General features: G+C 38.5%; 1 protein-coding gene across 1 annotated transcript in view; it reads left to right on the top strand.

The window, feature by feature from the left end:
- The window catches only part of LOC130551302 (exostosin-1a-like), a 35,764-nt gene extending 23,762 nt beyond the window's left edge, over positions 1 to 12,002 (top strand). Inside the window, exons 9-11 of the mRNA XM_057328876.1 lie at positions 3,281 to 3,441; positions 8,052 to 8,223; positions 11,450 to 12,002. Coding sequence (XP_057184859.1) covers positions 3,281 to 3,441; positions 8,052 to 8,223; positions 11,450 to 11,635 — 519 coding nt within the window. The 3' untranslated portion in view covers positions 11,636 to 12,002. The remainder of the gene's footprint in view (positions 1 to 3,280; positions 3,442 to 8,051; positions 8,224 to 11,449) is intronic.
- Positions 12,003 to 14,128: the final 2,126 nt, after the last annotated feature.

The raw sequence follows: 14,128 nt of genomic DNA, 5'->3' as shown, positions 1-14,128 counted from the left end.
TGTGTCAGAATACGGAAGTAAAAACGATCGCAACTTCCGGTTCACGTGGACTTTAAATTAGTCTGGGACTAGGCTTAAGCCCTGTCTGGAAAACCACCCCATAATGTCTGTATTTGAAGATGCACACACTATAAGTAACAAAACTCTGTAAATCATTTTAATGTCATTTACACTTGCTTTGGTGAATCCGCTGATACTTCATGAAACAGGTTTAAACAGGTTTAGATCATTCGTCCTTTTATCCTTTTTAAATGATCGAAACGATGATTTAACGCTTCAAAGGATTAAATTAGATTCCAGATTTCAGCAAATCGACCAAATCTGGCGCAATTATTATTTATAAGGATTATAAATGTGTAGTTAACAAGTATCGCTCCTCGAGCTGTGATATGCAAATCCAGGCGGCTGCAGTGCCAACTCACAAAACATGGCCGCACCATCTGGCCAAGATGTTTCAGGCAATGTGCAGATATGTGGGATTTATTTCTTCTCAGAACAGGCAGGGTGCTGTCATTATTAGAGCATCCGTGTCGTAGTCTGATGAAGGCAGATAATACACTGGGCTCAGAAAGATTTGGCAACAACCAGAAGAATTCCCTGCAGTTTACAGGACTGAGGATGCCGTCTAGGTTAATAACAAAAGACATTTTGGACATGATTTCCTGGCAGGGTTTATGGGAATGTGGAGCTTGTTTGTTCATTCCAAAGCAAAGGTTTTAAGGGAACACAATGTGGGAATTAATCTTGTTAGGGAATGTTTTGTTAACTCCTGTGAACTCTGTTCCTTTTGGAATGGGATGGTGCAAGACAATCTCACAGAAAAAACGTAACTAATTTACGATGTGGCTAATTCGTATGAATTCGTTCATTTTAGTGCGATTTACGAATTCCCATGAGGTTGGACGGTGCTAGATTTCTTAAACCGCTAACAGTGGTTACAAGTAGCTGAGAAATATGTAATAAATATTTACGGTTAGCAACGTTTACCGCCAATTTTATTAATTTACGCGCCATAGGTTACTTCGCACATGAAAGCTTTATATTTCTCAAATCTACTACTGTACGTACAGTAATGCTCAATGTGCCGCTATAAATAATTCAACCTGCTGATGTTTTATTAACTGCATCCAGTTCATCTTTACCTCTGCTGGCCAAGATATCCACTTGACTTTTATAGCGTACAAGCTTACAGAAGCCGTATCACAAAAGTTTAATGAGGGAGGAAGCTCTCGTGGCTTTAGACAAACCCGGCAACATTTGGTTTCATAATCTGCCCCGAGTAATTTCCCTTTCAGCATTCGAGAGGGTTTTAATTGAAAACTGCTGAGAATCTTAAAATATGACATATTTTACTTGTAGTTTGTGGTTTTCGGGGAGTGTGCGGAGCTACGGCTCCACAGAATTGATAATTGCATTGTTTCGTCTCATTAACTCGCTTATTAAAATGGGAAATGTAATATAGGGGTTGAGGTTTTTATGCGCTTCAAGCTTCATTAGGCTGCGAGCACATGTGTGGTATAACAGCCGGGCTCATGGACTCTGATGTCTGTGTTACAGTTAATGGCCTGAAGAATTGACCAGTAAAGGCAATAATTGTTGTAGGACGTTGACAAAGCAACATACAGTAAATTAGATGAATCAGGTGTTGTGCACGTTTAAGCGCATGACTTTATGTCTTTATTTCTCAATTTGTTTCTCGATTCATCTTTGTTACACACATGTAAACTTAAAAAGATGTACTTCTTCATCACTGGCACTGGCGAAGTACATACAGTAGTGTGTGGTCTACAGTAAGAACAATCTGCCATGCTGTGTTGGGTAAGTTACTCTGAAAAAGTAATTAATTACTAGTTACTAATTACATATTCAATAGTGTAATTAGATTACTGTACAAATGACTCTCTCCAAAAAGTATTTAGTTACTTATTACTTTCTATATCCTACATCCACCTTGATTAGAATTGATTCAGGGATAGACATGAAACGGCTCTTTTAATTCATTCAAATAAATAATAAATGCAGTAACTACATAAAATATTCTTATTAACTGACCAATACAAATGTGCAAAGGATACATTAAATCATACATTTTAAAGTTAGACTTATAATTTTGATGTCGTTTCCACTGTTGAATATATTACACAGTATTTAGTTCAATTACATCAGAAGTAACTGTAATTAAATTACAGAAAAAATGAGAGTAATCCCTTACTTTATCTTTTCAAGGGTAAAGTAATTAAATTACAGTAACTAATTACTTAGTAACTAGTTACACCCAACGCTGGTGGCATGTTTAATTTAATAAATGGTTTTGGTCCTACCTTTGGGACGTTTCACAATGAAATACAAAATGAGGCGATTAATTTGCGCCATGTTGTTCTCCTCGGCTCGAACAGCCCTCGCTCCACCTGCCATTTATTTTCCACTCTCTGAAGATCAATAATCCAGGTCCTGTACACATAACAAATAGGTTGAATTTCAGCATGTCAACCACAATGCATTGCTTAAACAAGTCATCACAAAGCCATGATTCCTTAAGGCCACGTTATTTGCATGATGTCATAAATCTGGCCCACAGTACGCGGCTAACATGACAATTAATCGTTCGTAACATTAAGGGGGACGTTTGCAACCTTTTCCATTTGATTTGCGGGTTCATTTTTTAATATGTGTGCACGCCGACTTTGACAGCTGGTGTCTACATAGTGTACATCCCCAGCATGTGGACAACGCGGTGTTCTGTCTAAAGCGCAGGTGAATAATCATGGAGGTCTGAATATGTTATGTAATCTAACGCTAAATAAAGAGCTGAAGTTCTCTTGAAGTTTTTGTTTGATAATTCATCTGGTTAGAAGTGAACCTGTGTGAGTTCCGTTAGCACAATATCATGCTAATGTTGCTTTGGTTAAAGGTACAGGTAGCTGTGTGTGAAGAATCTATTGACAGAAATGCAATATAATATACATAACTATGTATTTCTATCTACATACGCCGCGAGTTCCCTTACATTGAACTCTCCATGTTGTTTCTACAGTAGCCATAAACGGACAAACTGCTCTACAGAGCGCGTTTCATAAATACGTTATTTCCTTCGGCAAAGAAGCCAAGACGTGACGACATCTTAGTCCTGCGTCAGCCACCGTAGTGCTTCGAAAATCTCTTTGGATACATTTTTAAGTTCTGCATTATATTTGGTTTTATTTGAAGTCCGAGTGAACATTACATCCCTTTGTTTTATATCTGACATGATATAATCTCAGCTTTGCCTTTGTGTGTTCAGGTGGATTTCGCCTTCATCGTTTGGCAGAATTTTCCGGATCGGATCGTTGGCTACCCAGCACGCAGCCATTACTGGGACAGCGGGAAGGGGAGGTGGGGTTATACCTCTAAATGGACCAATGAGTACTCAATGGTGCTGACAGGAGCTGCGTTCTACCACAGGTGCTCTCCTGAGAACACTACAAAACACAGCCGAACCGCACTGACCGTACAGACAAATATAAAAATTCTGTCATCATTTGTTTACCCTCATGTGGTTCGAAACCTGTATATGACTCTTACTTTAGTGGGACACAAAAGAAGATATTTTGAGAAATGTCTCAGCGGTTTTGTGTTTATACAATGGAAGTCAATGGGGTTCAGTGTTGTTTGGTTACCAACATTCTTCAAAATGTCTTCTGTTGTGCTCTGCAGGAGAAAGTCATACAGGTTTGGAAAAGATATGAGGGTCAATAAATCACCATTTGTATACTTCAAATAAAGTGTTACTGCTTTTTTATTTAGTTACTTGCTTATCACTAAGGGCGTTATGTATACAGTTCACAAAAATAAACTGATGCATGAAATGGGGACCTGTATCTTTAAATAAATCAAGATGAAAATTGACACGCATCTTGATAAGTTATGTATATAAATGCATAACTTGGCAACAAACAAGTCTGACCGTGAGGAAAATATGTTTATCATATATCTTCTTGCTTTTCCATTCCAACATGTACCTCGGAGAGCTATTTGTACAAGAGGTGTCTTACCAGAACTGTATGCCAATAACACGTCACATGATCAGTTAATAAACATGATATCATAACATTTATACCATATCACAGTTGAACCAAGAGGCAGGAACATTTGAGTATCCAGCAAGCAGACGCTTTATTCTTCAGCAGAGTCATGGATCAAAGTCCCTCTGAAGATACCACAGGGCTTTTACACAGTACACCGGCTTCCCTCTGGAAACACAAGACTGATTTGTTTTCCTTAGTGTGTAAAATGTGAAATACAGGCCATAGATGCATGGTGCTTTATCGAGGAATCTTTCAGATGTGATTAGAAAGTCATTTCACTGGATTTGAGCAAACAAACATTTGTCAGGCGGCTCTGTTTGGTGATTTGGCTCCTGAACACTTTTGGGCATAAATTGTAGCCTGTTTAATAGTTTCACGTGAGTGTAATATCAGCTGTGATATATTTATAATGCACGTGTCAGGAATTGGCAGCTTGTAGTATTTTTTTTAATTGTCTTACTTTCTTAAGAAGTGCTGTTGCGAGAAGTGGTGCTCGAATGGTGCACCTGGCATGCTTTTGACATAAGGGAGCTGTTTATGTCCTTGCTTTCCATTCTGATGGCAAATATTGCTTGTTGCATTGGTTTTTAATACAAGCCAATCTGATTTCATCACTTGAGAATGTGAACAGTCAGTCATCAAGATCAAATTTGATAAAAGTCATTTATACATTATGCTATGTGAAAGAAGCCTAATCACTGTCTCTGCTGGTCTTAGGGCCCTGTAAACATAAACGATAAATAAACTATAAATATAAAGAGAACTACACTGCGTTCCAAATTATTATGCAAATGATATCTTTCTCTGGTTTTCCTAATTTGTCGATGCAAATGACAGTCAGTATAATTTTCAAGTAATCAACAGTTAGGGTACATTTGGAATTTTATTGAACAAACCTCCCACTGACAACAGTATTTATTTAAAAAATGAAAAACTCAAAATGCACTGTTCCAAATTATTATGCACAACAGAGTTTGAAAACATTTCATAGGTTGTAAAAAACTGAAAATGGTCATTTGTTGAATTTGCAGCATTAGGAGGTCATATTTACTGAAATCAAAAGCTATTTCAATCAAAAACATCCTAACAGGGCAAGTTACATGTTAACATAGGACCCCTTCTTTGATATCACCTTCACAATTCTTGCATCCATTGAACTTGTGAGTTTTTGGATAGTTTCTGATTGAATTTCTTTGCAGGATGTCAGAATAGCCTCCCAGAGCTGCTGTTTTGATGCTAACTGCCTCCCACCATCATAGATCTTTCGCTTGAGGATGCTCCAAAGGTTCTCAATAGGGTTGAGGTCAGGGGAGGATGGTGGCCACACCATGAGTTTCTCTCCTTTTATGCCCATAGCAGCCAATGACACAGAGGTATTCTTTGCAGCATGAGATGGTGCATTGTCATGCATGAAGATGATTTTGCTACGGAAGGCATGGTTCTTCTTTTTGTACCATGGAAGAAAGTGCTCAGTCAGAAACTCTACATACCTTGCAGAGTTCATTTTCACACCTTCAGGGACCCTAAAGGGGCCCACCAGCTGTCTCCCCATGATTCCAGCCCAAAACATGACTCCGCCACCTCCTTGCTGACGTCGCAGCCTTGTTGGGACATGGTGGCCATCCACCAACCATCCACTACTCCATCCATCTGGACCATCCAGGGTTGCACGGCACTCATCAGTAAACAAGACTGTTTGAAAATTAGTCTTCATGTATGTGTGGGCCCACTGCAACCGTTTCTGCTTGTGAGCATTGGTTAGGGGTGGCCGAATAGTAGGTTTATGCACAACTGCAAGCATCTGGAGGATCCTACACCTTGAGGTTTTCGGGACTCCCGAGGCACCAGCAGCTTCAAATACCTGTTTGCTGCTTTGCAATGGCATTTTTGCAGCTGCTCTCTTAATCCGATGAATTTGTCTGGAAGAAACCTTCCTCATTCTGCCTTTATCTGCACGAACCCTTCTGTGCTCTGAATCAGCCACAAATCTCTTCACAGTACGATGATCTCGCTTAAGTTTTCGTGAAATATCTAATGTTTTCATACCTTGTCCAAGACATTGCACTATTTGACGCTTTTCGGCAGCAGACAGATCCTTTTTCTTTCCCATATTGCTTGAAACCTGTGGCCTGCTTAATAATGTGGAACGTCCTTCTTAAGTAGTTTTCCTTTAATTGGGCTCACCTGGCAAACTACTTATCACAGGTGTCTGAGATTGATTTCAGTGATCCAAAGAGCACTGAGACACAATACCATCCATACGTTTAATTGAACAATATAAAATTAAATGTTTAAGACACTTAAATCCAATTTGCATAATAATTTGGAACGCAGTGTATAATGCTACGCTGTAAAAAAAAGGGTAATATTTCGGAATCTGGAGCGCCAGAAAAAAAACTAAAGTAACATGTTATTTACGTTTTTCATGTTATTTTACAACCAACGTAAATTTGTGGTCTGTTTTGAATGTGTATGTATTTTTACTGAAAATTCTGTCAAATAAAAGAGTAAAATTCCGTAAAATTACAGTTTTTTACAGTGTACATTAACTATATTCGCATTCACATCAATGTATTATAACATGATCAAATGTATATAAAAATAAATGTAAATACATAAAGTAAATTAATAAAATATGTTTAGGCTGCATACATTTTTTCAGAAAAAATATCAATGTTTTATGACTCATCAGCTGGAAAAGAAAAACCTCTGAAAGAAGTGCCAATGATAATGTTATTGTTGTGGTAGACTCCACTATTGTCTTAAATTTATAATGATTTTAAAACTTTTTATATTTCGTTATTTTCGTTATTGTTCATACTGTGAACAGGCCTTGAATTTCCAGCTTCTGACCGCTTCAATTTTGGAATTTAAGTGAAGATACTCTGTAAAAAAAATTTTTTTACAGAATTTTACTGTTCTGTTATCTTTGAAATACGGTAAAAAAAAACATAAAAATTACAGAAAAAGACAGGGGTTGTAATTTTACAGGGAAAAAAAATTACGGTGCCCCAGCTGCCAGAAAATTGTACATTTACAATGTAGTTTTGTTTATGATAACAAGTCTTTCATTTCACCTTAAAAACGTATGTAGCGTGTTAAATACGGTATGTCAACCCAACCCCACTGACAGGACTGGTTTCTGATCTGAGACCAGATGTAAACATTAAGCGTTGGAGAGATGATCCAACCCAGAACACACAGCACAGTTCCAGACTAACATCTCCAACACCATTTTGATGGAAAAAGGGCGCGGGAATCTGAACAAGAGGCTTGTGAGGTCAGAGTCAGGAGCTTGTAAAGCTAAATGCGATACAGAGATGGCTCAGAGACAGGCTGATATTAAAGCAGGTAATAAATGTTCCCTCTGACAGCTTCACTGGCCGTATTTTAACGATAAATGGCACAGGTGAGATGGAGTTCACAGTTTGTTTTAGCTGAAGGTCTCTGTGCCTATCACTCACACAGCAAACGTGCCATACACAAACAGACCTTCAAACTGACACATCACACGGCCGACACACAGATTAACCGCTTTGCTACCGGTCAGCGAGCCGACATACCACCTGCAAAGTGACCCGCGGCTTGAGGAAAATCCATAAATAAACGTGTGAAGTGAGATAAGCCACCTGCAGGCCTGAGAGACGCTCTGATGGCTGTCCCTCAAAGAGAGAGAGAGGAAACGTCTGCGGGCTAGAAAAGATTTGGTTTAATAAGCACAGTGAGAGAAACTGGTAGTGTCGCTCACAGAAATTAAAACATCTGTCTTTCAGAGTTTCTCACGGCAGGGCACTTTTTGTCCTCTCTCTCTCTCTCTGTCATCCATGACTGTCCATTCTCACCTAGATGAACATTATATTCAATAAATAAAGCTGTCATTTAAGTTTCTTTTACACATCAGTTTTGTCTCAAATGTTTCTTAGAATTCCTGGTTTTGTTTTAATGTCTTTTTCCAGTAATATCTCTAATCATTCTATTTTTACTCAGGTATTATCATCATCTCTACACATACTACCTGCCAATGTCCCTGCTCTCGATGGTGGACCAGTTGGCCAACTGTGAGGACATCCTCATGAATTTCCTCGTCTCCGCGGTAACCAAGCTCCCGCCAATCAAAGTCACACAGAAGAAACAATACAAGGAGACCATGATGCAGCAGGTGCGAATGTGTGTGTGTGTCACTGTAAATAGGCGAGTGTGTGATTTCCCTATCGAGGTCAGAAACGCCTGCGTGGCATGTGATGGATGATGTGCCCCGGGGCTGTATGTGTGCACCTGATTCAGCAGTATTGGGCTGTTTGATGAATGTCTGCATGGAAAGACGAGATTAATGATTGACGGGAAGGTTGCCGCATCTTTCTCTCTGTCGTCCTCCACTGTGTTTATACCACTGTTTTGCGTTCAAAGATCTTTATCTATTATTTATATTCTTTTGTACTATATTTCTACTTTATTTCATTTCTGGTTGTTTTATGAATATTCTCATAACATTACACTCCTTAGCTAGGGTTGCACGGTGTAGGCGGAGAGTGGGGTGAGATGAGCCAGTGGGTTGATCCACTCACTGTATCTCAGCGCCTGAACACTTTGTTGTCATTTGACCGTACATTTTGGAATCACCCGTTATTTCTGCCAGAATGTGCAAATGTGAAGCACATGGGAGAATCTGACAGCATAAATTGACTTTAAAAGCTGTAATGGCTGGTACATCAAAGCAAATGTATCCAGGTCTAAAAATATTTATGATGCATGTTGGTGATTTACCAACATATAAAACCATGCAAATAATTTGGCTAAATAGTAGCCTGAATTTGTAATCTAGCAATTTTTTTCCAAAGTGGCAGCTATGGGGCAAAGTGAGCCAAATGGGGTTAAATGGGGTTAATTTGAGCCAGGGCTGACACTTAAGTTAACTTCAATTTCTAATTTTTAAACCAATTTAATTTCAATGAAATATCACATAACTTTTTAGTTTATCATGCTTACTTTAGTATACTGAGTTTCTGGACAGTGTACACCAAAGTACACTTAATATTTTCTGATTAAGTCAGAAAAGCATTTTACTCATACAATATATTTTTTCCAATTTAAGTCACTAATGGCCTAACATGTTTGGCATTAAAAAAGCACTCTATAATGCCGAGAATCTACAAAAACAGACATGGTGAGAGCAGAAATTCATTTATTTTGAATCAACAAACTCTGTTTAGTCTGTTTTTGGAAGGTTACAACCTTGGTGTTTCACAAGACAAGTTATTTCAGAAATGCAAACCCGAAAGATATTGCAAATTAAAGATATTGAAATGTGAAGTTTGTTTGATTGTTTTTGTTTAAGTTAGCTTAAAAAAATAACTATTAGTATTTGAAAGGGAAAAATAATGATTGAATTACTTTTTTAGAAGATAAATCTTTAAAAACATGGTTTTAATTCAAATTCAGTTGCATGTGTATATCCCCATATGGTTCAATTTACCCCCTGACTCGGATTAATTTACCCCTAACTGAGCCACAGGAGCACTATTTTATAAGACGACATATTTTTAAAACCATATGTCATAGATGTGTTCTTGTGATTTAGATTGATAGGAAACATCCTGAAATTAGATTAAATACTTTTATTGCACTTATGCCTCATTTGTTTCATCATGAGGACCACATAAGTAAAAATGTCTCATCTTACCCAACTCTCCCCCTACCGGTGCAACGTAGCATCGCGATGCCAAAGTTTTAAAGTCCCAGTGAAATTAAAATTACAATTCCTATGTTTTCATGACATATTGCAGCGTTTATAGTAAATAGCTTATCAATGTGGACCATTTTCATTTTAAAATTTGTGTGCCCTCATAATCTTCAATTAAAATCTGAAAATGCACTTCTGCCCTCTAATGACTATCCATCAAATGATTTAAATTAGACGGCTTGGGCGGAGCATCTGTTAACTCCTCCCCTTCAACTGTCAGTCTGCTGCCAGTTTCATTTCAAAATGCAACAGCTGTTTTTATACATTCAATCAATTTGCAGTGAAAGACGCAAGGCCCCACCCACTAATTTCTGCATTCGAAGTTCCTTTTCAAATGAGATGCGTCAGAATATGGAAGTAAAAACGATCGCAGCTTCGGGTTCACGGGGACTTTAACATTTTTTTTTAAATCGGTGGTATTGTAGTATCGTAAGTAATGTTGCACATGCACATTAATGTTCATTTGAACACTTACATCAGAGCCATTGAAAAACAGAATTACAACACTCGCGTAGACGTCCGTTGGAAGAAAAGAATGGAATGCGGAAGGAACTCGTGTCATGGAGTGATCAATAGTTCCAAACACTGCACTAAAGCGTTTTCATTTCAGTGTCTCCCAAACGCATTTGCTGTACAGTTGGTTAATAATGACATGTTTATATATTTTAACGAGTTGGTGGACATATCTTATATTCATAGATCATATTCATATTACTCCCCAGACAAAATACTGCCATAAATGTAGTCAACATAGTAATCAGTGTACACAATGTGCTAATATATTTAGCAAATTTTATGCAAATATAGTTGCTGTTGTCTGTCCCGCTACAATCCATTCAAATAGGTTGACAGCATGGATTTGTTTGGAACTATTGAGCGCTCAATGAATCACGTGACCACACGGCGGTGAGACCGAATGTCGTAACTCTGTTTTTCAACGGCTCTGGCTTACATCTGCCTTTTTGTGATGTTTCTCTCCTAATTAAATTTGTGTTTTGAATGACTCGGACGAGATAATGATTCAGTGAGTCGCTTGCTTCGTTCTTGAATAAATTAGTCGTTTTGAACAAATCGGTTGAATGATTCACTGACTTTCACTGAAAAAATTGCTGCCACCTACTGGCCGTTTTAGTTTTACATTAAATAAGCCTAACCTTTTCCTTTATAAACATAGCTTTATAAATTAAATTTGTCGCACATTTGAATTAGTTTCCACGTGAAAAATCGTCAAGTATACTTTAATTATTTACTACAGTAAACATTACAAAAATTCCTAGACACTAGTGTTTTTAAATCTTAATATTATACATTTTACGTATAATTTGCTTACGAAAACGTAAATGGTTCATTTTACTTTCTTTAGTACATTAAAAGATATTCGGTGCATGCAGGCGTGGTTTAGACTTTACCAGCTAATGTTACTTGTAAGCTCCTTCAACAAGGGGCTCGTTGTTGGTGTTTTACTCAAGGTATGATCATAACTGTTGTCTGTTCTCTGAGTCGTGAAATGAACACACTGTGTTTGTTCTGTCTGTTCGAGTCCTCGAAAATGCAGCCCAATTCCAGTAACATGTTCCAGCTTTCATTTATAATCTGCTCGGCGAACCGTACATTGACACCTCTCTCTCTTCTCTCTCTCTCTTAGGGCTCTAAGGCGTCTCGATGGGCTGACCCAGACCACTTTGCACAGCGTCAGTCCTGCATGAACTCTTTCACAAGTTGGTTTGGCTTCATGCCTCTCATCCACTCTCAGTTGCGTTTGGATCCCGTGCTCTTCAAAGACCAGGTCTCCATCCTACGCAAAAAATACAGAGACATCGAGAGGCTGTGAGGAGCTTCATGCATTTTCCGTCCTGACATAGTTGATTTGCCTGGACTTGTTAACAGATACAATATATTCTGTCTTCGAAATATGCAACACTTGATGGTTTTATCTTCAGATAAAAGTTTGGAAGTCGCACCGCTTTGGATTGCGTCTTTGCAGCGACCGGATTGGCTCTGTTGGTGTTGTCGTGTGACTTATGTTGGTGATGTCATCTGTGAGAGGGGATGAAGCGGAAGTTAAAGAGACGTGTGAATGGATAAAAAACAAGGGTCGCCTATGCCTGCAATATGTATTTAATTTATTTTTTATTTTGTAAAGAAATTATGTTTTTTTAAAGAAGTAAAAAAATAAAACCTATGAATGCAAAGTGGGTGTGCACCCTCAACATTTTTGTATCGTTTTATTGTGTTTCTTCTTTAACATTCGATTTTCTCAGCAGAACAGATGGAAACCAGTCAGTGACAACAACATCCAGCATAAATAGTTTGTTTTTCAGATCAATTAAAGGACTCATCGTATGAGCACTTTCAACAAGTTGGTATGATTTATTAGGGTCTTCATGAAATGTCTGGAACATGTTTTGCTTAAAAACACTCAATGGCTGTGTAAACAAAACCCTTCTTGCCTCGTCAAAAACAACTGTGCTCACAGCAACCCGTTTTGGTGCATGTCTCTTTAAATGATAATGAGTTACAGCGAACCCCACCCCCCTTCCGTCTGGCGTGTCAACACAACACACGTGTAGTACTGCCATGGCAATGGTTTAGCTAAATTATGTTTCCTGAAATCCTCTGTGGTTAGTTTCATTTTAAACGTCTCAAATCATTCGTCCAGAGATTAAAAAATTCTGTCACAGCAAACAGCGCTCACGTTGTGCGTGTATGCTAGCCTAAAATCCACAGAGTGCGCACCTGCAGATCTCAGCGGAATTACGTGGATTTTAGCGCGTGTCGTTGACAAGTTATAACGTTACACACACAACGTGAGAGCATAACTAGTATGATGTGACAGATTTTTCAGCCTAAGGACGAATGATTCGAGACGTTTAAAACGAAACTAACAGCAGAGTTCGCCCCTGTTCATTAGGAAAACAAACAGCTTGCCGCAGATAAACATGTTAACGCACATAATGTATTAACATACATACAGCTAAACTCCAAGTGCCCATTTGCCAAATAACATAAATATATAAAAAGTAAGTTTAACACTGGCTTTGAATGTTCTATTTAGCCCGTGAGTGACTTAGCTCCCTTCGCTATCATATGCTAACGTTATCCTCCTATATATACGGTACATATACGTCAATTCAGACTGTTGATAAATATTACTTACATCGGCAGCTTTGTCTCGTTCAGTCGGTCTCGATCACTCTTGAGGAACAACTTTGAAGCTAATCCTGCTTGTACTGTCCCAGGTTAATAAAGAACTCCGGCTTGAAGTGATTCGCGCAAACAAGCAGGTTTTTACTTATGGTTTCTGAGGGATCTCCACTAAAAATGAAATAAATCCACTCCTGTCTCTTCCGAGGATAGGACTCTGTGCAGCGACTACATTGCATGTTGTCCACGAACTTTAGCCATGGCGTCACGTACACCGCTGTCGCTTGTGAAAACAACAATGGCAGCAGCGCAGTGGGTGGAATTGTGTAGATTAAGGGGCGGTAATATTATAATAAGATCCTGCTTTTAGGAGGAGCGAAATCTGAACAGCTCGATTTCTCACATCCTTGCAGGGAAAGGCTCATCAAAACAAACTTACTGGGATCGTGTTTTTCACGTTTTCTGGGTTACTAGATGCACCGGGGACCCGATTATAGCACTTAAACGCAGAAAAATTTGAATTTTCATCCGATGACTCCTTTAACAGATAACCAGAAGTCAGATTGGAAACTTAAAGATCTTTTCTAAATAGTACTTCAAGAGAAATCATTAAACCAACACGTTATATTTGTCACATTTCCTGATTCAGATGTAAAAATGAAATAAGGTTTATGAGCACACTTAACAAAAAAATATTGCTATAGTTTAATTTTTAGATGGGCTTTACTTTCAGTCAATATGAGAGGGTATGCCATCAAAATAACACAAAATTCATGCTTACGCCAAGCCAGAACAGCAGCTGAAGATATTTCCATCCACGTCAGATAAATCCATGTGGACGTGATACTGGATCTGACCCCCTCACGTGACCCCCTTCCCATCTGTGTATCAGCATATGTTAACTGGACTGATGTAACTCATGCAAGTTTTGCTCTCACAGGTGATGATGTCTCTATTAGACTTGCAGTGATGTGGGTGTGTATTGACAGGCTTTGATTTCTGTCTGAAGTTTGAACTCTTTCATCTTTCTGACAAACAGACAGAACAAAACAAGAATGGTGATAGGTGGAGATCTGCCCTTTTACAGCACTGCCTCCTTACCCCTCTCTCTCTCTCTCTCTCTCTCTCTCTCTCTGTTCTCCTTTTGTTCACCTTTTCCTGTCGGCTCTCATCAGGTTAA

Source organism: Triplophysa rosa, unplaced genomic scaffold (genome assembly GCF_024868665.1).
Source record: "Triplophysa rosa unplaced genomic scaffold, Trosa_1v2 scaffold89_ERROPOS2046630+, whole genome shotgun sequence".
Taxonomy (NCBI): Eukaryota; Metazoa; Chordata; class Actinopteri; order Cypriniformes; family Nemacheilidae; genus Triplophysa; species Triplophysa rosa.
The sequence above is the reverse complement of the archived record's forward strand: the minus strand, read 5'-3'. Positions and strand labels throughout refer to the sequence as shown.